Genomic DNA, 26363 nt, shown 5'->3' with positions numbered 1-26363 from the left:
TCTTTCCATTGCAGTTTTGCGTGATATACCAGTTTTGCTACACCTGAAAAACCACCTGTTGCCAGCGCGAAAACCTTTCATTGAAAAATTAGAGTTTTGGTGAAATTGTTGTTTATCCGTTAGGGAAATTTTGTTATATTTGCGCAATTTTAGGGTCAATGGAAAAGTGACTAGTGACACTCTTTACTGGTAACGTACGAATTTTTGGACTTTGCAAATTCATCCCGTGGGCCAGATTGGACCTTTTGGACGGCCACTTTTGGTCCACGGGCCATATGTTTGATACCCCTGCATTAAAATCAACCTCCAGCTAGATTTGTGCTTCCAGAAATACAGTCTGTATGTTCAGAGTATGAGGTAAATTCAGAAACAGTGAAAAGCTGTCATCAAATGCTGAAAACAATGTGTTTTTTTTTTTTTTTTAATAAAACAAATGCAGAACATTTCGATGCAAAATGACGCCAGCGCTGAGATGCTCTCTGAAAGCCCAACCCCCGATTTTGCAGTTTAATAAAATCAAGGCTGTGTTGATTAAATTAGTCTGAAAGACAAGAGTCTAAATGAAAATGTCAAGCGAATGGGTTTCATGCAGCAGAAAGTCCTGTGACTCAGCATCGGCCTGTGAGACTGGAGGCTGCAGGATTGTTTCAGTTTCAGCCCTGATCGGTTTGTTGAAGTCATTTCTCCTCCCCCTCCTCCTCCTCCTCCGCTCTCGTCAGTAAATCGTGCAGCACCAGACGATTCTTTAACACCATCATCACTCTTCTGTTGACTGATATGTGTTGCAGTGTCTCCTTCTGTCTGTAAATCTGTCTTCTAGCTGATGTTTATGAAAATGCAGTTCTATTTACGAAATAAATACATTTTTAAGAAACTAATCTTTTTTTGTTTCACTTCTTTGACTTTATTACAGACATTAACCCATAAAGAAACAGAGCTACTTTTATATGTCAGTTCCCAAATGATTTTTTTTCCCTCTATATTTCATTTTTATTAAGTGATTTATCAACATTTATTCTAATATGCTCTGTATTTTACATTTATAAGTGAAAATCCAGTATTTTCCGATATTTAATTTATGGATCATGTAGATGTTCAGAAAAGCTCAAATTAAAGTTGAAGGTTTTTATATCAGAAACAGAGAAAAGGGAAGAAAAGCAACTTTTTCAGTCAAATCTATCATTAACCAAGCAAAAAATAAGTGTCCATCCACTGTCATTGATCCAACTCCATGGGTTTTACTGGTGAATCAATATTGTAGAAGATGACGGTGTTTCCACGGTAACTATGGAGCCTTTGAACGTCCAAATGGGTTATATCTGATGACCATAAAAAGATGACAAACTGCATTTTACACCAATTATTGACATGTCTTGATAGGATTAGTGGTTCAACACTTATTTAACTTTTTATATCAGTAAATGATTTTGGTTACCAGTGGATGTTTGGGTGTTGATGGGTTAAAACAATGGTGTCAACCTATTTAATTTCAGGGGCCACATGCAGCTCAATTTGAGTAAAATAATAGCATAATATTCTATAAATAATGACAACACATTTTTTTCTTTGTTTTAGTGCAAAAAAGAAATGCTGAATTACAGTATAAAATGTTTACATTTGCAGACAAACGTGAAAAACCTGAACATCCATGAACCACCAGAAATTTTTTAAGAAAAATAAGTGCAATTTTAACAATATTATGCCTCATCATTTACACATGTGCATTACAAGTTACAGATCACAGTGGATCTACAAAGGCACAAAACATTTAATGACAGGCATGTAGAACTGAAAAATAGAATTTTTTGGACTTTCCAGATTCATTCGGTGGGTCGTGTTGGACCTTTTACAGCTTTTACAGCTGTAATTTTTTGTTGTAGCATTATGGTCTGTATGTTCACTTCTGATGTGGAGTTCTGGGGACATGGACTAACCAGAGCCAGGAAATGCTAATGGAGAAAAGGCAAACAAGCCACAAAACAACTCAGCTGAAATGTGTTTGTTCTAAATGCGGAAGGAAAGTCGATTAAGACTCAATCCCAGGCAGATAATAGTGATTGATACAGACTGGCTCCGTTTGCCTCAGTCTAAGAAGACCATCTGAAGAAACTGGAAAGAGTTTATTACCCTGCCCCCAGAAGGGGAGGCAAGGGGTACTGTTTTTGGCTTGGTTTGTTTGTTTACACTTTAGCAGCAAAACTATTGGTTGAATTCATACCAAATTGGGTTTATAGATTGCCAGTGACCCAGAATAGATGTGATTACATTTTTTGAAAAGTAGGTCAAAGTTCAAATTTTTATGAATTTTTAAACATTTTTTTCTTCTCCCATTTTCCCATTTACTTATAATGGCCAAAATTTCACATCTTTAAAAATATCAATTTTGTTTAAATTTACTTCAACCTTCGCATAAAAACAGGAAAAAAATTAAGTGGGGAAAAAACCCAGGAAAAGAATTTAGGGGGGGGGGGGGACCAGAAAAAAATTAGTGGGGGAAAAAAACCCAGGAAAAACATTTAGTTGGAAAATAAAAACCCAGGAAAAAATTAGTGGGGGGAAAAAAACAGGAAAAAAATTTGTAAAAAAAAACAAACAAACAAACAAAAAATTTTGTGGGAAAATAATAAAAAAAAAAAAGGGAAAAATTTTTTTTTATGAAAATAAAAACTCTGGAAAAAAAATTTAGTGGGGAAAAAAAAAAAAAAAAAACAGGAAAAAGACTTAGTTGGTTTTAAACCGTCCTAAATACCTCACATATCACTAATTGATGCCTTTGGGATTATTGTGAACTGTCTTCTTCCCTGGAGTCTCTGTGCTTTATTGCCTCACAGGTTTTCCCAGGATCATCTCTGGACCTGCTGCTGTGGTCCTGCCTCTCCCCTGCATTCATCATCATCATCACTCACTTATCCATCTGGGGGGGTTTCGATAAGTGCCATAACTGGCGTGAAACTGAAAGTGAAACTTAACTTTTGAAGTCCAACTCCTGGTGTCTATGCCTCTCTTTTACTCCAGAGCTTACACAAAATTTTCACAACTTCTCACCTGGGCCCCCTGGGAATGCTGGGCCCCATGAATTTGCCATGTTTAACCCCCCTTTACAGCGCCCCAGCCTTTAGGGATCCAGTGGCCCTGCACCCCACACTGTGAACACTGACTACATCTAATAAGGAAAACAAGTGCTTTAGCTGAAAACAAATAACATACACAGCACATGTAACAGATGTGTTAATATGAGTTTTATATTCCACCAAAAATCCACTTCATGTTTTCGTTTCTGTTCTACAACTGGTTTTCAAGTATATTTTCACGGTATATGATTTTCTGGGTGGAGTTTATTTATTTATTTATTTATTTTTTAATTGTTCTTACGTTGTGTGACCTTTGACATTTTAGCCACGTCACTTCCGGGATATTCGCGCTAAAACAGGTAAGCTAAGACAAATGCTCCTGTGAATAATACGTTGTAGCATGGTAAAAGAGGGAAAAAACTAGTCAGAGACGTGACTTTTTATTTTATAAGGGTCACAGAGCTTGTTTATGTCATTACGTTTGATTCGGTGCGTGTTTATTTCTTTATGTACAGCATTTATGAGTAGCATGCTGAGCTAGGGCTAAGCTAGCGGATCATGTCGGCGGTTTTTCATGCGGCCTGTTTTCTTTTTCTTTCTTAGAGGTGTGCATGAAGCCTGATTGTACGAAGCTGCTGTACTGATTAAGTTTACGTGTTTCACTCAGAAAAGAATTCCTGAAAGTAAACGACCCCGTCCGGCAAAAGCAGTAGTGGGCTTCGGTTCTTCCTTCCTTCCACAATGCAGAGTTGGTGACAGGCTAGGCCGGTTACACACACAAATCCATAAAAACGTCTGAGTGTGTGTGTGGGGGGGGTTGCGCAGACATATGCCCACAAGACAAATGCCCACAACCTTAATGAAAAAAGAGACAAATGCCCACAACTTTATTTTATAATATTTCATTAGCAACAAAATTATATACATTGTTAGGGTTGGGGTTAGGTTAGGTTAGGGGTTAGTATTTGCATGCTTCATATACTTCCCCCATTGGAATGATGACATACTACAAATTGTGGGCATTTGTCTCTTTTTTCATTAAGGTTGTGGGCATTTGTCATGGAATCGTGTGTGGGGTGAGGACTAGGAAAGCAGTTTAGTGAAAGAAAAAAAAAAAACAGGAAAAAAAATGTAGTGGGGAAAAGTAAAAAACCAGGAAAAAGACTTAGTCGGCTTTAAACAGTCCTAAGTATCTCACATATCATTAATTGATGCCTTTGGGATTATTTCAAACTGTCTTCTTCCCTGGAGTCTCTGTGCTTTATCGCCTCACAGGTTTTCCCTGGATCATCTCTGGACCTGCTGCTGTGAAATTCATATTTTGCCAAGGGTGCCAAAATGACTAGAACCAGCCCTGAGTACTATAGTAAGTATTTAAAACACTTTATGAACATATGTGAAATCATATATAAAATGACCATTTTTGAAGTAGATAGTACAGCCTTACTATTACACAAATAGAAGTAAAAAAAAGAACACCTGTAAAAACCTGATTTAACACGAGGAACAGCATGAAACCCATCAGAGATCACTTATTAATACTATAACAAGTATTTTAAACACTTTATGAACAAATGTGAAAACGTGTTCAAAATGACAATTTTTGAAGTACATATAGCCTTACTATAATCTGAAAAAAGTTAGAAACACCTCAGGGAGCATTTATTAATGCCTTAGGATTTAATTAAAACACTTTATGAACATATATGAAAACGTGTAAAATGACACTTTGTGCAAATGCTAAGTTTTGTTCATTGTTTCATTTATTTTAAAAGGATAACTTAATTAATATGCAGCGAGATAAAAAAAATAGTAATACGAGGTAATATGCTATAGCTTGAGCTTTCACCTTTTCAGTAACTATTGTCTTATTGATTATGATGTGCATTAATTTTGCCAAAAAAATTCAATAGTGACCGAGACAAAATAACTGAACAAAGAAAAAAAAAAAGTCATCATGCGTAATTTATTAAATGTAAAAGGAAGGTTTTAATGTAAAAGAGGAAAAAAAAGGTTAAAACATGAACAAACCCTCTTTTAACCTTCTAGACCCAGCCATAAGAGTTTCACAGCTTTATTCTGAGAAAAAAAAAAACTGTCCACAGTAAAGTACATTCCGTAAAAGTTTTTAAAAATGCATCTGAAAAAACTGTTATATCATGATGTTTCCAATATAGGCACTTATTTAATTACAAAAAGCCAAAGCTTGTACTTTCCTGACATTTGCTGGGTCTAATGTTGATCAATAAAGACACGACACTTTTAGGATTTCTCACAAACATTTATTTCATTTTCTGTCCTTTCCAGTATCATCCTTTTACAAAAATCATACATCTACAAAAAAAAAAAAAACAAACAGAGGTGTTAATCAGTCTTCGTCTACAAGGCCTCGAATCACAGCAGTTAGTACGAAAAGGGTGAATGCGTTTAATGTAGACTGTGTCATTTAGACCGAGGGTGGATTAGCACAGAACCGAACCATCTGTCTACGTAAAACCCTCTGTGACCGACATTTCACCACCCAAGGGAAAACAGAGCAAAGGATGCCAAACACACACATCGATATTTGTACCAGAATGATCTGAAGTCACATTAGCTGGAGTGTTTAAGCCCCAAATATGTTCAGAGGAGCTTTTGGGGGCGGGGGGTGGTCAAGGAGGGTCAGTCTGGGAGGAAACCCCAACACCAAATATTTTCTTACATCACAAATAAAAGACATTTCACACAGATACAAGGCAGAAACAAACTCCTAACAGGCTTTATTTTTTGCGTATTTTTATCAAATATATACAAGAGTGTGTTACCAAACCCATAAATAATAGATTCATCTGGAAAATAAACAGAAAAATGCAGATACATAGAGCGTAATTTAAGTCGATAATATGAGGCATTAATCAGTAACTTCACATGATCAATCATCTATGATCCTGTGCTGCAGGGTGTATTTCACATCCATTCCAGACAAATCACAAATAAACAAGTGCATAGAGTGTGTTAGAGAGGAAACGATTAAACCCATCAGTGCTTATTTAAGTCAAAATGTGCATCAATGCTGTCATTGTTGTAAAATAAACCCAGACAATGCAACGTCAGGTTCATTTCACCACAATGACTCACTGTATGTTATTACACTTATTCTTACATGAGTGTGAATATGTTTTAAAATGATTCCATGTGAAATTGTTTTAGATTTTATTTTTTGATCTGCATAAAGCACAGCAATGGTGTGTTTGACTGAAATAGAAAACTGAAGTCCCGCCCATTTCAGTTGTGTCCAATGGACCTAATTTTTAAAAAAAAAATCAAATTACGAATGATGAGAGGTTGAATAACACTGGTCTACAAGTAAAACACCCTCAGAATAAAAGTAGTGAAATGTCACCAAGATTGAGTCACAAATAGAGTGAAATGAAGTCTAAAATGCTGGCTGTCTGCAGTGAAATACTGTGAATTAATGATAGAATGAGTTTTACTCCAAAGGAATGTTTGTCTGAACTTCAAAACACTGTCTGTACATTATAATACATTCATTTTACAGGTTCTTAATAATGGAAGATATATAAATCTACTGTATAAATGTACATAAACCAATATATATGTAATAACCGTTTATCATATACATGAAAACATCAGATAACCAGCACTTTATCATTTGTTTTCTGATTCATCTCATTAAAGTATGTATGATTTAGAACATTTAATCTCTAAAATATTGTAGACCAGTGTTACACAATATCACCCCGCCCCCTGAAGGGGAGGCAAGGGGTATTGTTTTTGGTTCAGTTTGTTTGGTTCTTTGATTGTTAACACTCTAGCAGCAAAACTATTGGTTGAATTCATACCAAATTGGGTTTATAGATTGCCAGTGACCCAGAACAGATGTGATTACATTTTGGGAAAAGTATGTCAAAGTTCAATTTTTTATGAATTTTTAAAACTTTTTTTCCCTCCCATTTACTCATAATGGGTGAAATTTCACATCTTTAAAACCATCAACTTTGTTTCCATTTACTTCAACCTTATCACAAAAACAGAAAAAAAAAAGTGAGGAAATAAAAACCCAGACAAAAAAAAATAGTGGGGGGAGGGGGAAAAAAAAGGATTTTTTTTTTTTGTGGGAAAACAAAAACCCAGGAAAAAAATTATTAGGGGGAAAAAAACCCAGGGAAAAACTTCAAATTTTTTACAAATTTTGAAAATCTTTTTTTTTTCTCTTCCATTTACTTATAATGGCCAAAATTTCTCATCTTTAAAACCATCAATTTTGTTTCAATTTACTTCAACCTTGGCACAAAAACAGGAAAAAAAAAGATTGTGGGAAAATAAAAACCCCGGGAAAAAAATTTGTGGGGAAAAAAAACACAGGAAAAAAATTCCTATTTACATATAATGGGTGTAGCAGCAAAACTATTGGTTGAATTCCTACCAATCTGGGTTTATAGATTGCCAGTGACCCCGAACAGATGTGGTTACATTTTGGGAAAAGTAGGTCAAAGTTCAAATTTTTATGAATTTTTAAAATCTTTTTTCTTCTCCCATTTACTTACAAAGGGCGAAATTTGTCTATGCTGTCTATATCTACGCTGACATCACCACATGCAAACATGATGACATCAGCTGGATCGATGCCAAAGTAAGTTACACTACATGCAAGGGGCACCACTTGTTTATACAAATGTTTGTCAATTTAAAAGATAAGTCAAGAAAGTTGGAGTTTGTTGTGAAAATATGTAAATATAAAGGCTAACCACCAGAGTTACGTAGTTAATGAAGACATGTCTGCAGCTTTAACATGACCCAACTGTAGTGATTTTCACCTAATTTTACTACGTTTTCACCTCACTCTTGAATTTTGTGGTAAAATGTGTCATAGTAGTATCCGTTTTTGTGTTGACATGTATCTCATGTGACCCAACATACAGTTCATTCACATGTTTAACACTAAATTAGTTGTTTCTTTACCAAAAAGTGAAAAGACACGACTTTTTTTACTTCTGAAATGATCTTTTAAATTGACTGACCTCATATGTGTAAACGATGACACGAATCAGACAGGATCAAAAACTTGTCTCTAGTCGTTGACAGATGTCCTGAGACACAGGGGGTGGGACTTCAGCTCTCTATTGGTTTTCACTGCCCAATCAGAGTAGAGTATTCACCAAAGCAATAGAGCACTAAAAGGATGAACTAAAACTACAGCAATAACGGAAACCAACAGAATATAGACCAGAAAAAACAGTCAGAAAACACACAGAAACAGACAACAGTTTTCTTATTTTAGGTGAAACTGTGTGAAAAGGCCGCCTTGTTGTGCAGATGTTTGTTGGAAACAGTGGTTGCTCTGTTTTCAGTCGTGCTCAGTAACATTTCGGGTGACTGTAACTGTTCTGAACCTCATCAGATGCATTTGAGGATAAAAATACCCCCGTCTTCCTCGCCCCAGACTGAGCCGAACTCACCCCCTGCAGATGATTCGCAGTGTGACTCACATTATAAGAAACATGACTAAACAGACTCACTTTCCCTCCGGTCGTCACAGTCACTAGTCCCGGCTCATCCTTACTGGTCTTTGTGTATTGGTGGTTGTGCGTTTACGTGTTTACTGCTGCTCCTCCTCTTCCTCCAGTTCCACCAGGGCAGCGTGGCGATTGGCCTGAGAGCCTTCGCTAAAGAAAACCTTCTTAATCACACCTGACTTTGGCGCCCGGATTGTGTGCTGCAGAAATAAAACAAGAGAAAGAAAGAGTTTATTAGAAATTCAGGAAACGGTATCTGTGTATGTACGAGAATCCAGAAACAAATATCATCAAAAAGAGGCTTCACTGCGTTTATTTAATGTATTAATTTAACCTCCTGCATCCCAGCAATGCATTAATGTCCACTGTGGGGAACAAGAGTGTCACAACTTGTAAAAGCGCTGTCCACTGTAAAAGATATTCCAAAAATTTTTTTTTTTAAAGTATCTGAAAAAACTGTTGCATTATGTCATTTCCAATCAACACAAAATGTAAAAAAAAAAAAAAAAAAAAAAAAAAAGCCAAAATAAATAGTGTAAATACATGTCTACAGTGAGCTACAGTTCAGTAAACAGTTCAATTTATTTCATGTGCAGTTTGTTTTCACTGGATATTTTCCTTCATTTGTCTGTAAATACCTGTATCTGGTCTGGTAATATCTGTATATATATGTAGACTTGTTTATTACTATTAAATATTTCTATTATTTTTCAGTAGTTTTTTTTTTTTCTTTCACACTTGAATTTCCCCACTATGGGATAAATAAAGTTATCTTTATCTGAAATAATGCACCTCAATATACTGTTTGTACCAGTTTGGTCAAATAAGTGAAGATCAGTGAAAAATATACCTGCAAGAGGAAGCAACAAAGGAAAAAGACCCAATAACAGCTGCTGAAATCTGCAGTCTGCTAATTTTGCATCAGTCCTGTGGGAAGATTTGCACGAGCTGGAGGTTTTTTGATGTTATCTAATGATTTTCTGCATCCATGAAAACAGCCAAAAAACAGAGATCTCAGCAAAAATCCTTCTGCATGTTTAGGCGTTTTTCATCACCAATTCTGTTCATATGGAGCAGCAAAACTACCTGCTGTCAGCATAAACAAACATAAACCGCAACGCAAACTTTATACAAGTACACAAGCATATGCAAATCTTCCATATATAGAACTGTGTAAAAATCTTAGTGAGTCTTTGGCTTGGTTTTGTTTTGTACCCTATATGTTTATGTAACTCTTTATAACTCTCTATTAAGTAACAGGAAAATACAGGAAATATGAACATGAACTACAGCACACACACACCATCTGAACTAAATGGCGTCCACAGTGGCAACACAGTATGACACATTTGACGTGTGTTGAATCAAACCTGACGTAAAATCACTAAACGTTAGGTCAGTAAATCTCATCATGTCTGTAAAAAAAAAAACACTTTAAGACATGTTAAATGTAACAGGAGGTCATACTGAAGACTAGACATTTTGGTTACAATCAAATTTTAGTTATACATTATACATACAGTCATATCTTATTACTCCGCCCCCCAAAGTGGACGCAAGGGGTACTGTTTTTGGTTTGTTTGTTAACACTTTAGCAGCAAAACTATTGGTTGAACTCATACTAAATTGGGTTTACAGATTGCCAGCGACCCAGAATAGATGTGGTTAGATTTTGGGAAAAATAGGTCAAAGTTGAAATTATTTATGAATTTTTAAATATTTTTTTTCTCCCATTTACTTATAATGGGCAAAATTTCAAATGTCTATAAAAACATCAATTTTGTTTCAATTTACTTCAAACTTGGCACTTATATAGAAGCAATTGATATGATGACATCAGCACACGCATAAGCAAGATGACATCAGCTGGATCGATACCAAATAAGCTATAATATGTGCGAGGGGCGGGGTTTGTTGTGCCTAGGGATGTAATGATATGAAAATTTCATATAACAGTTATCATTATTATCGCAGTATTGTTGAAATTGTGCTAAAAATGTTCAAAAAGTACTTATACACAGACTGAAATAATTTAACCAAGTTGTATTTAATAATAAATAAATAAATAAATAAATACAAAAAAAAAATAATAATAGGCACAATGTACCTTCTCTTGGCAGAAACATTCAAATATTAACCCTTAGTGGTCTGAGCTTATTTTGGCTGTTTTTCAGTACTTTTGATTTTGCCTTTATATACTATATAAACAAATGTTTACTATACCCATGTTTGGTATCTTTTTTTTTTTCAGCTCAACTTCATCTATATCATCTGCCTATTATTTTTTCACTTTAACCTACTATAATCAACATAAAAGGACAAAACACAGACACAAAAAAAAAATCTGATTTGAAAAATGTATATATTGCATAAATAACACAAAGATACTTAAACCTTTTCAGAGACTTTAAATGTGAATATTGGTTCCAAATATTTGGTATATAAAATGAAAATTGTAGTAAATTAAAACTATACTCAAATATTTAACATAAAAGCAGATCTTTACATGGGGTTTTTTCCCCTAAACGTGTGGTAATCAAACACGGTTATCATGATAATTAGAATTTTAACGGTAATACTAACCGTCTGCAATTTTACTGCAGTTTACGCTATACCGGTAATTGTTACATCCCTAGTTGTACCTGGCACCACTTGTTTATTTGTTATTTCGAACATTATTTACACACATCATAACAAAAGTTTTCTCATGACACTTTACATCTAGAGCTGGTTTAGTCCAGAACCTCATCAAGACAATATTTCTTTAGACACAGTTTTTTTCTGAATATTTTTTCCTCAACATTTATTTCCCTTCATAGACCAACAAACCTAATGGTTAATATGGTTTTGCACAAAACTGTATAACCTTTAACAGCCTTTTTTTTTTATATATTTCCTTGTGACATTACCTCATATATGTTTGCTTGTTTTATGAAGGATAATTAAAGGGAAACAAAATGAGTGGTTGGTGTTTTTCTGTTGGTATGTATTAATATTTCTGCTCTGTGGTCTGTGTGGATTCAACCAAACCTCCATCTGCTGAGGGTTTAATCAGCTGATAAACACGGTGTTAAAAGAGGAAGAAGGAGACACATGAGCGGATGGAGTTCAGGGAGAATACAAGGAACCAGATACAGTTGATATAAAAGACAAATAAATTCAATATGTGGGGATGTTTTGCTTCACAGGACAAACAGGATGTCACTCTGCCTTCCTTTTTCTTGCTACAGTTGTTTTGTTTCCTGTCGTTCTTTTTTATTGTTTGCGCATCATAAAACCCAGTTGCATGTATTGAAAAAAATGTGTCAAACAAACCTGGATACCCCCACGCCCTGAATTTATTCCAGTTCTTGGTTGGGGATCAAGTTAGAATTATCCTCTATTTTAGTGCATTTTAAAGAAAAAACATTTCTGTACATACTGTTACTGTTTACATGTCCCCAGGCAATTTCATCATATGTGTCAAGTCTGTTCCTGTTACATACAGAGCTAATTCGTCCCAGATCTGACGGACATTATGTTGTTGATGTTTCATTTTATAGGTGATTTTCTCTACAGGGACAGTTGTTGATAACTCACAAACCATCTGCTTACTCATGGTCTTCTGATGTTTGTTGTTTTACTGTTTCTTGCCAATAATGTGCTTAAATCTGCAAATATTTTCTGATTTTTTTTAACCTTCAAATTATAATTTTTTTTTCTTTATTTAAAGACAGTTCTTCCTTAAGGAGCAGTGTTCCCACATTTTAGTTTTGGGGTCTTAAGGGGATTCTAAGGGTTCCTCGTGGACTTTTCTCAGCTGCTTTTTTAGGTGAAAGTTGGAAAGGATATTCAGAGTACTGGTGCACAGACTTGGTGTATTCATATCTGTTTTTTTCTTCTAATATTATATAAACTTCCAATACTTGTTAATTTAAGGAACACATTCATAGCATAAAAACATCTGATTTATGAAGAGTCTGATCTTGACTCTAAGTGTCATGAGATAACTTTTCTTATGATTTGGCACAATATAAATAAAATTTGATTGATTGATTTCTTTTTGGTAATAATCTTACTTAAATATATGTTACATCCTTTTATTGATATACATTATTAGTCTAGCAAAGTCCTGGATGATTCAGACCCTGTGAGTTTATTAATGAGGCTGAACTGTAAATTTAGATTCACTCAGTCATAATGTGTGAAGATTGTTGGTAAAATTGGTGGCTTATTTTTCTCATTAACAAGCATCAACACAAATTTCAGCGTTCAGGATAATCACAATACTGTCTAGTATTTGACGTAAGGTGAACAGCCATGTTTGCATGTAAACTGTTAATTATCACAAAATATAAAGTCACAAAACTCCAGGGTATTGTTACTTTATCACTTTGGGTCAAAGCATGTTGGATTTTTAAACGACTTACCCAAATAAAGGATTTTTATATATTTCACTTATTGTGTTTAAGATACTTTTCTTTAATTCATCTGGGTTTTTAAAGCTTTGTGCCATAGTTGGTGTTATGGAGTAGTTACCCATGAGAATGTGTGTGAGACAGAGGCAGTTGGAGCTTCTTACCTCCATCTTCATGGCGATCATGACCATCAACGGGTCTCCAGCAGCAACTTTATCTCCTGCCTTCACCATCACCTGAACATAGAGAAAACAGATCTGTTTAGAAAACACTCCTCGTTCGCATCAGGGAAAAAAAAAAAACAAAGAGATCAGATATATGAAGAAGATGTGACTGTTTAAAGTATCTCTGGATTCCTACAGTAAGTCTCCCTTTTAATTAGCAGCTCAGTCATCTTTCATTTCTCTTGTGCTTGTTCAAAACTTGGCATCCAGTCGGCTCGTATCACTTCTGTTTTAGGCTCATTACACCGGCTGTCGGCGCAGATTAAATAAACAATCATTTACTCTGAGGTGTTCTCATAAAGGAAGATAATAAACCAGGTGGAAGCAAACAGAGCACTGCAAACGGAGACTTTCAGGACGAGCTTTCACTGAAAAGTTCAGTGTTGGCAGTGAAGTCCTGCTGAAATAAGACCATGTGTGTTTTATTTTTCAACACAGCCCAATTTGAGGACCATAAACTTCTTCCATTGATGCTGCAGAGCCTGAATCCCCTCTATAGACAAAGGTGTTTGCTCTTTATCTAAATAAAAATTTCATACTTTTTCAAAACTGCTATTTTTTCCCCCCAAGACTTTGTCTTTATGTACTTTAATACTTGCGTGCCTACTTTTTTTGGTTGAGACTGTACCTGTTGTGTGTTGTAGAAATGTTCATTTTAATAAATGTATAATGAATGAATACATAATTCAGAGTAAATTATGTTTCAAAACATGAAAATCACAAAATATGTTTCACTAGAATCATTCCAGTACTGACCGGTTAGTGAAATCATGTCAAGTTTATATGCTTTCCTCATGTATTTCTTCTCTTACAAGACTATGTGCCTTTGAGCATACTCTAACATTCATCTATAGTGACTTTTCCATTGGACATCTGTGGAAAACTTTACTGATATTTACTAAATGTCGAAAAAAAAAACAAGTACATAATGTCGGTTTTTCCATTAAATCACAAATGCGATGATTTGTTTATTTATTATCGTGAGATGACAGGAGAAGTCATTCCATAAACATGGCAAGGAACATAAATATGGTGTTGATTTACAGATATATTCATTATTATTATATATTACCTTTCTATCCTGTACTAAATTTAAAAATTATTCAGTTTCCTGGTGTGTCCACACATAATGCACCATGTTTCTTTAAAACTCTTCTTAGCTTGTAACGTCCGTCAATATCTGTTTTTTTGTTGTTGTTTTTTTATTCACATGACTAGTTGCGGAAAAAGGTCCTTTGTTACACTTATAATATTAATAAATCAAAGTCTTAATACTGTGACATCACCATATATTACTTATTTTGTGATGAGGTGCTTTTTTTCTGTCGTTTACAGTATGTATGTATTTTCCTGTGAATCGGCCTGATGGGTCAGATGTATGACACCTCCATCAGACGTGGGTCAATCAGCTGATGGGCAACATGGAGACATGGGTGTAAAAAGTAGCATATTGGATTACAATATGCTGAAAGTTAACTAAGGGATTTCTGCTAGTGACAGAAAAAGTATCACACACTGAAGCTTTAAACTTGCATAAAAATGCTAAAACTAAATAAATAAACTTTCACTTTGCATGTGACACATTTAGAGGCAAGACTGCAGGCGGACTAGCTAACTACAAAGCAAACGGAGGCTAATCTCCTTCTGGTCAAACACACTCCGCATTACACACTGCACATCCAAGAGGAAAAAAGACGACATTCCCGAACACACTGACACAGAGAGGCTTCATTATAAACCATATGGAGTCATTTAACTCTAATCTGCTGGTAAATATCATTCTATTTATTCCCACTCTTTAAGAGTTGTGCTTGTGTCTGCAAAAGCTACTACTTTACAGAGTCCTTAATGTTAATGTACGATTGAAGAGGATGCACATAAATATTTTCCCTACATCAGGGTGTTTGATCTTTATCCAAATAAGAATTCCAGGCTTTTTCAAAACTGCTATTTTTTCCCCAAGACCTTGGCTTTATGTACTTTTATACTTGCGTGCCTACTTTTTTGGTTGAGACTGTCCCTGTTGTGTGTAGTAGAAAAGTTCATTTTAATAAATGCATGAATGAATGAATAATTCCCAGTAAATTATGTTTTACTGACAGACACATTTCAAAACATGACAACCACAAAAGTGCATGCATATCGCACAAACAAGTTTCACTAGAATCATTCCAGTACCGTCCAGTTAGTGAAATCATATCAAGTTTTTTATGTTTCCTCATGTATTTCTTCTCTTACCAGATTATGTGCCTTTGAGCATACTCTAAAATTCGTCTATAGTGGTTTTTCCATTGGACATCTGTGGAAAACTTTACTGATATTTATTAAATGATGGAAAAACAGAAAGGAGTAATGTCAGTTTTTCCATTAAATCATAAATCACATAAGTTTTTTTTTATGTTTCCTCATGCATTTCTTATTTTACGAGATTATGTGCCTTTGAGCATGCTCTAAAATTTGACTATGAGAGAAACATTTTTTCATACATTAGTAAGACGTACACACAAAATTCCAAACTTTTCACAGTCTGGAAAACAAGTGTTTCAAAACTCCATACTTTTTAAGACTTTCAAGACCTGCGCCACCACCCTGTTACATATTTGTAATAGTGGTTTGTGTTCAGAACGGTGTGATGGAAGTTCCATCTGAACTGACCTTCTCTATGGTTCCCGTCATGGGGGCCACAGCTCCTCCCTGAGCCCCAGATCCGCTCACACCAGCCAGATACTTGGGCACAGGAACAGACACCTGGGAGCTTCCCTCCTGCAGAACACAAGTGTAGATGTCAAACGCAGAGGTGACAGCGAACAGACAGCTGAGGTGAGAGGATCTCAGCAGGCTTTAATTTCCCCTGATGTCGGATGTCGAGTCTGTCTCCAGTCACCGGTTTTAAAAGATAACGGACGCTGAGGGGCAGGAAATAGAGAGTTTCTGCACTGACAGCTGAGACATAGCTCTCTTTAAGTCAGGGAGCAGAAAGCAAAGATTTGCAGCATTTACATAAACTCTTCAAGGGGAAAATGAACATGCAATCAATCAATCCATCAAACAGGATTCCTACAAGTTAAAGTTAAGACTTTAAAGACCTTTTTAAGACTACTTAAAACAAAATTTAATGCCCATTTCACAGCCCTTCCCTTCCACTTGTGTCAACCAGGTCGAGAATAATCTTTTCTCCAACCAAGCGTTATTATATTTGCACTTCCCCACGCTTACTTTTCGGTTGCCAGCCGCCCCTTAAACTTCCCAAAGTCAGCTTTCTCAGGCAACGTGTGTGACTAACAGCTGCACGTGTTGGGATGAATGTTCTGTGATCATTTCTCACCGGGGGCTGCAAAGTTAGCGATAATTGGTTCTTAATTTCAATGCAAATTGTCAGGCTGGAACAGGTGGAACTGAGTAAATCAATGTTACTTTCTTTGCAGCTTTCACATTTAACAAACATTTAAACACAATACAGTGAATTTTATGGCAACAGAACTGAAGACCTAACATATCAAATTTAATACCTTTTTAAAGACTTTAAGATATTAAATGCAGATTTGTAAATTCAAGACTTTTTAAGACCCCGTGGGAACCCTGATTTAAAAAAACAAAAAAAACAAAAAAAAAAAAAAAAACAGGAAAAGACGAGGAGAAATGTTTTGTAACTGAATTAGGCTGTTTATGCATATACCAACTACTGTGCACCAGTCAGCCATAACATTATGACCACTGATGGGCAAAGTGGTATTAATTGGGATTATCTCATTACAGTGGGATCTGTCAGTGAGTTTATTACATATTAGGCAGCAGGAGAACATGAAGATCTCAAAGTTGATGCATTAGTAACAGCAAAATGGTCAAATTAGTGGGTCAGAGCATCTCTACATCTTGTTTATTCCCAGTGTAAAGTGTTTAGTAGCTACTAAAAGTATCTACAGAACAACATCTGGATCTCAACCAATCCAGCATCTATGTGATCATAACATTATTACCACCTGTCTAATATGGTGTAGGTTCCACCTTTTTTCACAAAACCAGCTCTGACCTGAAGCCTAGACTACACCAGACCTCTGAAGGTGTGCTGTGATATGTGGACCAAGACGTTAGCAGCAGATCCCTGAAGTCCTGGAAGTAGAGAGGTGGGATTTCTATGGATTTGATTTATTTGTCCAACACCTCCCACTGAAGTTCAATTGTCCTGAGATTGGGATGTCCGTCCCTAGTCCATTTTTTGGTCAGTGCTAACCACTACAGACCAGGAACACCTAACAAGACCTGCAGTAGTGGAGATGCTCTGACCCAGTCATCACCATTTTCAATATGGACCTTGTAAAAGTCGCTCAGTTCCTTATGTTGCTCATTTTGCTGCTTCCAACAAAGCTTTGAGGACTAAATGTTCACTTTCTGCCTAATATATCTAACCCAGTGAAAGGTACCATTGTAATGAAGTAATCAATATTATTACCACTTCTTCTGTTAGTGGTCAAAATGTTATGGATGATCAGTGTATGACGCACTGTAAAAATGAAGGTTGGCTTTATCCGATTTAGAGACAAGCACCTTTTCGCACTTGAGTGAACACACCCCAATAAAACCAGAATATAGTTCCAGAAAATTAAACAATCATGAGACAAAACAAACCTACATCAAGTATCAGAAGCATTAATGTCAAAAAGAATCAACAAATTGAAGGCACAAAATGCACTAAAGCACCATAAATAACTCATCTTGTTTCGTCTTGTGACTGAGTTACATATAATAACATTAAATCTCTCTGTGGAGCCAAGATGACAGATGTCAACTGCTTCACTGAATTAGGATCACCTAAAATCCAGAGGTCGACTCAAAGTGGAATTTTAAAGGCTGTTAGTTTCTGAGCAGAGTCTGAAGCCAACATATCCCAAGACCAATGGTTGGTAAAATGTTTGTAAAAGGTAAAAAAAATCAATTTCATACTTCTGTCAGCAGAATATAATGTATTCCATTACAGTCTGCCTTGTTCAGACTGCCGACCCAAATCTGTAGACTTTTTGTGAATGTACACCTGATTGATTTTAGAGGGTTTGTACAGATCTTATCCAAAGCACATTTAGAGGTGGTTTTAACTGTGATTCCAATCAGATTTCTCTAGATGTATCCCTGTCTGGCCACTTAAAACAGATTTCAAAGTGTTTTTTTGTGTCATTTGCAAAGAGACAACAACAATGTCAAACCCAAGGAAAAGAAGTGCTGAGCAGAATCCATTCTGCTATGGAAAGAAATGCTGAAATAAATTGTTTGGTGGCAGTTTAAAGGGAGGCTTCTGTATGGAGTGAACCATAAGAAGTCAACTGTTAAGCTGCGTCTTCAGTGTAGCTATGTAGTCAGCGATGCTTGGTTTGTTACCATAGCAACCGATATAGATGGGATGGTGATGTCTGGACATTAAAAAAAAAAAAGCAGTAGTAGGGCAGTACCGTGGAGAACAGGTGCACGGTGTTGTCCAGGATCACCAGTTTGGGATGAGACTTCACCCCATTAACAGAACAGTGAAGGAACGAAGCTCCGCCCTCCACCTCCACTTCCCCTGTCACATGGTACAGCTCTCCACCAATCTGAAAGAAGAGAAACGAATCAATGATCAACAAGTCTGGATCAACCTAGACACAGACATCAACACTGTGTGCTTGCTTTCCCAATAAAAATTCCAGATTTTTTCAAAACTGCTATTTTTTTTCCCCCAAGATCATGACTTTATGTACTTTTATACTTGTGTGCTTACTGTTTTGGTTGAGACTGTACCTATTATGTGTAGTAGAAAAGTTTATTTTAATAAATGTATGAATAAATGAATGCATACTTCTAAGTAAATTATGTTATAGTGACAGAAACATTTTCAAAACATATGAAAATCACAAAAGTACATGGATATCACACAAACAACTTTCATTGGAATTATTACAGTACCAACCAGTTAAAGAAATAATATCAAGTTTTTTAAATATATTTTCCTCATTTATTTCTTATCTTACAAGATTATGGCATACTCTAAAATTCAACTATGAGAAACTTTTTTCCATATTTTATTAAGACTTTCAAGACCTGCACGAGCACCCTGTCAACAGAAGCACAAACAACACAAATGATGCCGGTTATAACAGAAAGTGGATTCTTACTCACCTCCATTGTGTAGCTTCCATCTTTGTTGTACGTGACGACTATATCCACTTCTAAAGACACACAAAGAAGAAACATTCTCATTCATTTTCAGATTGAAAATGTCCAAACAAAGATGAGAAAAAGCAGCAAAAGTAAAGAGAAACAAGCAAAGAACTGAAGACCATGATACAGTGAGACAGCAGCAGACATAGAACTTATTTTTGGCCTTGTAATGGCATTTTGAACAGGAACACTAAATAATGAATATAAGGTCATTAAGAAACTGCCAAAAAGCAGCAGCACTTCACTTAATTATTCAAACACTCATTAAATTAAACGAATCCTCAGCTCTGCATCTACACCTCTTAGTAAAACCACATCTCCCAATGATCTCAGGATTTTCCCAAACAAGGCACGGCACAGAAGAGGAAAAAAGATGTTCTAAAATAAGAATCATCCTTATTTGTGACACTGAATATGTGTTAACCGCATTAATGAGAAGATTTGATTTCTGTGAGCTATTTTGTAATTATTGCACTAATATACTGTAATAATTTATCATTTTTTTGATAACAGTATACCTCTTAGTCCTACATCAAAACTCATCACAGCACTAAATGTCCTTTACAAGCCTAAGGAAAACTCTGACTAATCTTTTACTTTTTAAATAAACAAAATTAAATCTCTCCATCTTTTGTCGAGAACACTTCTCCATCTTCTCTAACGACACTGCCACTTACTTTTGTCTCCCAGCTGTAGTGTCATGTTTCTGGTAAACTGTATGTTGAGCCTAAATCCACTGCTGGAGCCAAATGGTGAGAATGGATCTGGAAACCACACACACACACACACACACACACACATTAACACTTTTTCCAATTAAGACTCTTAATTTGTTCTCATAGACCAGATGCACGATAAGATGCTCTCGTCTCACCATTAGAGGTGTGTGTGAACTCCTGTGTGTGTTTCCTCTCCTGGAGCACCAGACCCAGGGCCGCCTGGCAGATCGTGTCCCCAGACGGAGCCCTCGGAGCGGGGAAGAGCTCGGCGTAATGCTGTGGAATGAAGCTGGTGCTTACATTTCCAGCCTCAAACTCCGGGTGGCCAGAGAGACTCAGCAAGAAATCAATGTTAGTGTTTAGACCCACGATCTGAGGAGATCAAAGAGAAGAAGATGAAGTCTGGAAATTATTGCACAGCTGTTTAATATTCATTTTTTTCACCATTTCACCACAGAGTAACATGCTAGAGAGTTAAAACAGAGTTAACAAAAAAGTGAAAAAGCTAAAATTCCATAAAACACTTTTTAAACAAAGTTACATTTAAAGAAAATAGGATTTGCTAAAATCATTAACCACCTGAAATTGTAACATGCTTACAAAACTAAAGAAAATTACTTTCTACTTTAGATATTTTTTCTTTCAGAACCCTTGTATTTTGGGTTTAACAGATAAATTTAGCTGTGCCAGTTTTACACCAGCAGAGGGCAGTGTCGAGAGTCGGTGTTGTCAAACCAGGCAAAAGTTGGGGAAAAAAATCCCATTTGGGGATTTTTTTGCATCTTGCATGCATCTTGGATCAGAGAAAGTTGCATAAGTGCAATTAGCATTCCTTGACAAACACAACAGCTGACATAAATCTTTAACAGTTGTTTTTTAACTGCCTGAAGTGAACATATTTTTACACCAATATGATGTTTTGCTCAGTTTTACTCAACTATATTTTTTTTTCTATCTTTTGGAATTTGACTGAAAACTCACAAACAAAAATACTAAGATTAACACTGAAACTAAAGCTAAAGAATTTCAAAAACTTAAAGAAACAAATTAAAAATGCACTGAGATGGAAAATAAAAACTAATGAAACTACTCTATTAAATATTATTCTATCGTTGGTACAGGGGCATCATTTGACTTACATTGTACTGTCGTAAACAGTATCGTAGTCTCTTTAAGGCGGCTGATCGGTCTTCTCCCCACACCACAAGCTTGGCAATCATTGGATCATAATGAGCCGACACCTCGTCCCCTGAAATCAGACCAATGTGTAGAATAAAGCAGATATATATTTAAACACACTTATGGACTCGAGACTTCCATAAAATGGACTGTTTATTTAGGCTCTCATGTCTTCCGTTTGCTTCTGCGCATTCAATAGATGCTTTTATTGCAGGTGTTTCAGCAAAATTTTTACTGTGCAAATTAAAATAAAAAAGTGAAAAAGTAAGAAGAGCTTACTAATACCCCCGCCCGGTGCACAACCCACCGCCCCTCCTGCTCACCGATAGCCCGCCAACCAAGGGATTAATTTAGAACTTGAAATTAGAGATAATTGTGAACTAGATTCAACTAAAGTCAAACCAGTCAAACCAAGACAAGTAACATTCTGTCCAAGTCTTAACTTTCAATCTTAAAAAAAAAAAAAAAAAAAAAAAAAAAAAAAATCAAAAAACTTTAATCAATCTGAAAATTTAAATTCAACCATCAGACTGTGTACTGCAGCTCTCCTAGAGGTAAAGAACGTGTCAAATTTGGACAGAATTGGGTGAACAGTCTTCAAGAAATGAGTTAAACAAAAATCTCGAATGGACGGACAGATGGATGGAATTCCTCTTATATTTATATACCAGTATATTATAATTACAACCAAATATTTTAGGTCGAAGAGAGAGGTGCTATCTAACACATGCAAACTTAAAGTCACAAAATATGTTTCTTGTGTGTTTTTATGGATGTTAAATCCAAATCACAACTTTAAGAAAATAATTGCAACATGACTTTTTCCATCGAATTGTGCAGCCCCGCCTTCTATTACATGCAAACAAAACACAAAAACTCCCTTAAAATTCGAGAAACATTCTGTCAGATATGAACAGTATGGCTGAGCCATGTGGTCAAAACATGTAAGGTTTCTGTCTACGTGAACTGAAGGCAAAACCTGATCCAAAGGTTGATCTCTTCTATAAAACTGTACATTTTATGTGTATTATCAGCAAAAAACATAAAGCAGCATCAATGTGCATTATTTGTTAAAAATAATAAGTGAATTAAAAAGCACTACTAGTAACGAATGTCAACCTGGTTACTAACCCACTGTTTTGTTTTGTTCTGTCTGTTTTTTGTCTTCTTGTGCTGTATGCAAAGCTGCTGAATACTTGAATTTCCCTCAGGATTAATATCTATCTATCTATCTATCTATCTATCTACTTACTGAGGGCGGGTGGGGCTATAACAAGCAAATAAGATGTCAGAGAAACTTACAAAGGAATGGTTACAGTGTTGTATTAATCAGGCTCTGATGATGTTGTTTTACTTGAAGTCTGTTTTTTGTCTTTTATTTCTCTGGGCTGCTGTTAAAGTTTCCCATAACTATGAAACACCATCCATCGGGTAAATCTCCACATCTCACCTTCCCTGACTCCGGTCTCTATACGAGTGTCCAAGTCTGCAGGGGGGGTAGAGAGATGCAGCAGAGGCCCCGCCCCTGGAAGAAAGTCGTTGTTTGGATCTTCAGCATAGATTCTAGCCTCGAATGAGTGTCCTCTTAAGATGATGTCATCCTGGAGGAGAGGTAGGCGCTCTCCTGCTGCCACCTAGAGGACAGAAACCAGGATCAGAGAGACGCTAAAAACAAGATCCTTTTTCACTCCGTTTTCAAAGTGCAAAATGACAAATCACTGCACTGGCTCTGCTCACCCTGAGCTGCCACTCCACCAGGTCGGTTCCTGTGATCATCTCAGAGACCGGATGCTCCACCTGCAGCCTGGTGTTCATCTCCATGAAGTAGAAGTTATGCTGAGCGTCCATTATAAACTCCACTGTACCTGAAAAACAGACAAGTACAGTCAGTGTGTGACTGAAACATTAAACCCTGCCTCCATAATACACAGAAGAATAGACCAAAGAGAATAAAAGAGCCTCATAAAAACAGCTCAATCCACAGAAACTGACTTAATCTGACTTTATGGGGACGGATTTTCATTGATTAATAAAACATCTGACTGTTTCTCTCTAGTTGGAATAAGCTGTATGATTATATTTCATTTTTTTATTAGTAGGTAGGAGTAATATTTACTGACATGATGAGTTTGAATGGACAGAAACATGGCAGAGGCTAAACAAAACTCAGCTAGAGCTTTTATTTAAGTAGATTTAAATATTATTGAGCATTTCAGTGCCCAAATCAGTTATATTTCTGTAAGATTAGATGCTCTACAGTGGGTGGAACCATTTGCACATGTCAAAAAAATTACCCTCTGAAATGCTTCAGGGCATGTCGAAGCATATTAGACCTATTTCTTAAGCATCTATGTAAATGTTGTGATCTTTAATGAAAATGATATGTGAATAAAGTAGGAGTATGTTTGTGTGTTTTGCGTATATGAATGTCACCTGCGCCCACATAATTGACTGCTTTGGCTGCTCTAACCGCTGCTTCTCCGAGTTTCCTCCGAACCTCAGGACTGATGCCAGGCTACGTTTGGAGACACAGCGCGATTAGTTAAAAAACAGATGTAAACACAGGACTGAAATCTGCATTCAACTGGGAAAAGCTGCATTTTTACAACACGTTACACTGATAGCGAAGATGGCAGTCTGATGCTTCGTCTTGTTCTGGTATGTGTTTAAACCACTTCTCATTTCCATTATGTTACCTATTTCAAGGTTAAAATGGTTCTAATTCAAAGACATAATTTCCAAGTCATAAATAAGGAACTGAAAGCTAATGTGTTTGTTTTGCAAAATCCTCAAACCCCTCATTAGTGTTTGTACTCTAAGCCTCATCAACTGCTTATTTCTCACTGGATGATGTTGAAAATTATACTGAACATCCAAAACAGGGTACTTTAAAAACATGTATTCTTGTCATTTTGATTCTGTGTAATAATTATAGTCCACATCACCATGTTAAGACAGTTAGTGCCACAGATTTTGCTAATAACAGCTTTGGAATTGAAACACACAGTTTTAAGATATTGTAACTGTGTATTTTGCCAAGAATTATTGGAACTGCCTTGAAACTTTAACTTTACATTGCAGAAATACAAATAACTCCATTATTCAATAATTATATGAAAATAGCTAATTTACATACTTTTCTCTGGTTGCAATAGAACACGCTCTAATTTTATTTCCTGTTTTGCCTATTGAACCTTTCAGATATGACAGAACAGTGACAGATGCTTCCAAGAACACATGATGTAAATTATCCTAAGGGTTTCTTACACGCTCATCACGAATTTCAAAAAATAAACTACTATTGAAGCTTAGAATATTATACAGAAGACTTTTCATTTAATTCAATAATGATTACGGAAAAAATGGATTTGGAGTATTGCTTTACGATTTCACGAGCTACAATCTTCTTAAAAAAAGGTTTTTAAATTTATTTTCCAAGAAAATTCATTATATGAACAAGGAAAAGTCATGGTGAGAAGGTAACATGTCTACCACAGTTTATAGACATTTGTAGCTGATCAGGATGTTTTCTGCTCATGTATCTCACCCCTGGTGCTTCCTCTATGATCTTCTGGTGTCTCCTTTGGACGCTACAGTCCCTCTCAAACAGATAGACTGCATTACCGTGCATGTCACCAAACACCTGAACCTCCACATGTCTGCAGAAGACAGATACCAAAGTAGAAATGTTACAACTAATTAACTATTTAGGTAAAAAAAACTAAATTAACTTGTTGGTGGAACAGACTGATTGCCAGTACCTGGGATCTTCAACAAACTTCTCAACCAACATGACGTCATCGTTGAAGGATTTCCTGGCCTCTCGTCTCGCAGACTCCAGCTGCTCTAAGAAATCTGCATCTGAACGAGCAATACGCATCCCCTAAAAACACAAACACAAAACGTTACTCTGACACTTTGATACAGTTACCTACTGTAGGTTTATCTGAACCATCTCACCTTCCCTCCTCCTCCTCGAACTGCTTTGATCATGACAGGATAACCAATCTGGGCAGCCTCCGCTTGCAGCCTCTCATTTGATTGGTCCTCTCCATGGTAACCTCCAATGATTGGTACTCCAGCAGCGGACATGATGTGTTTGGATGTGCTGGAAAAGACATAGTAATAAGAATCATTGATTAAATACTGATATAATGTTTGTTCTATGTTAATGTTTTAAGACTTCACAGATATCAATGCTGCACTCAATCATGATTTGAGCTGATTGAGGGTGATTTATAAGTTTCATTTTCACCAAAAAATAAAAAATAAAAATTATGCGATTATTATTACTGTCCAAATCAAATAAGCATGTTGCCCTAAATCTGGGGTGTATCATTTGTAAATCAGGGCATCTCTGTACAATACTTCACTGATAATTGTAGGTATGTTGTGGCACATTTTATTTTGATCTTAATATTGGAGGTCAAGTTGCATACAGTGAAATCCCTAATATTTAGATTAACTGTTGAGTCCTGTTACAGTTCTATAGTTTTTGTATTTCTGTGTGTAGTTACCTCTTAATGCCCATGTCTCTGATGGCAGATGAAGGCGGCCCAATGAAGATAATGCCTTCCTGTTTACAAGCCTCAGCAAACTCTGTGTTTTCTGAAAGAAAGCCATAGCCCGGGTGGACCGCCTACACAAAAAAGAAAACACACACAGGTATTCAGGTGTAAAAAAAAAAACCCTACAGTTGGTTGATACACAGTTTGGCAACAAGATGAAGGGATTAAAGGAAAGTCAAGTCATGTTCATTTGTGCAACACAATTAAAAAAACAACATTGCACAAACATTAGAAAAAAATAAAACAGTAAGGATGGGGAACCGCAGACACTTAGAACCAATTACAAACAAATTAAATTTTGAATGTAAAGAAATTTAATCATCATAGTTTACACATAACTTTAACAAATTCTCTATTTAGCAGCATTATAACCAAATAATTGTTCTAAGACTGAGATAATTACTCACATGTGACCCAGACTTTTTTGCCACCTCCAGAACTTTCTCCATTGAAAGATAACTCTGCTGAGATGCAGCAGGGCCGATATGATAGGCTTCATCTGC

General features: G+C 36.0%; 1 protein-coding gene across 3 annotated transcripts in view; it reads right to left on the bottom strand.

The window, feature by feature from the left end:
• mccc1 (methylcrotonyl-CoA carboxylase subunit) overlaps positions 1-26363 on the bottom strand; it is a 38067-nt gene that overhangs the window by 9198 nt on the left and 2506 nt on the right. Inside the window, exons 4-19 of one of the 3 annotated variants that reach the window (XR_003935202.1) lie at positions 26268-26363; positions 25810-25931; positions 25253-25400; positions 25054-25175; positions 24840-24951; positions 23726-23807; positions 23030-23157; positions 22743-22926; positions 21253-21362; positions 20269-20485; positions 20072-20158; positions 19353-19402; positions 18650-18787; positions 15864-15971; positions 13149-13220; positions 8171-8787 (exon numbers count right to left, since the gene is read on the bottom strand). Coding sequence is in view for 1 of the 3 variants with exons in the window: in XM_030131804.1 (XP_029987664.1) it covers positions 8671-8787; positions 13149-13220; positions 15864-15971; positions 18650-18787; positions 19353-19402; positions 20072-20158; positions 20269-20485; positions 21253-21362; positions 22743-22926; positions 23030-23157; positions 23726-23807; positions 24840-24951; positions 25054-25175; positions 25253-25400; positions 25810-25931; positions 26268-26363 (1893 nt within the window). In the remaining 2 variants the exon portion in view is untranslated. Of the gene's footprint in view, positions 1-7907; positions 8788-13148; positions 13221-15863; positions 15972-18649; positions 18788-19352; positions 19403-20067; positions 20159-20268; positions 20486-21252; positions 21363-22742; positions 22927-23029; positions 23158-23725; positions 23808-24839; positions 24952-25053; positions 25176-25252; positions 25401-25809; positions 25932-26267 lie in introns of those variants that run through there. The other 2 variants (XM_030131804.1, XR_003935203.1) reach the window with 2 other exon arrangements.

The sequence above is a fragment of the Sphaeramia orbicularis genome, chromosome 4 (assembly GCF_902148855.1).
Source record: "Sphaeramia orbicularis chromosome 4, fSphaOr1.1, whole genome shotgun sequence".
Classification (NCBI taxonomy): Eukaryota; Metazoa; Chordata; class Actinopteri; order Kurtiformes; family Apogonidae; genus Sphaeramia; species Sphaeramia orbicularis.
This window is presented reverse-complemented; position numbering and strand designations above follow the sequence as displayed.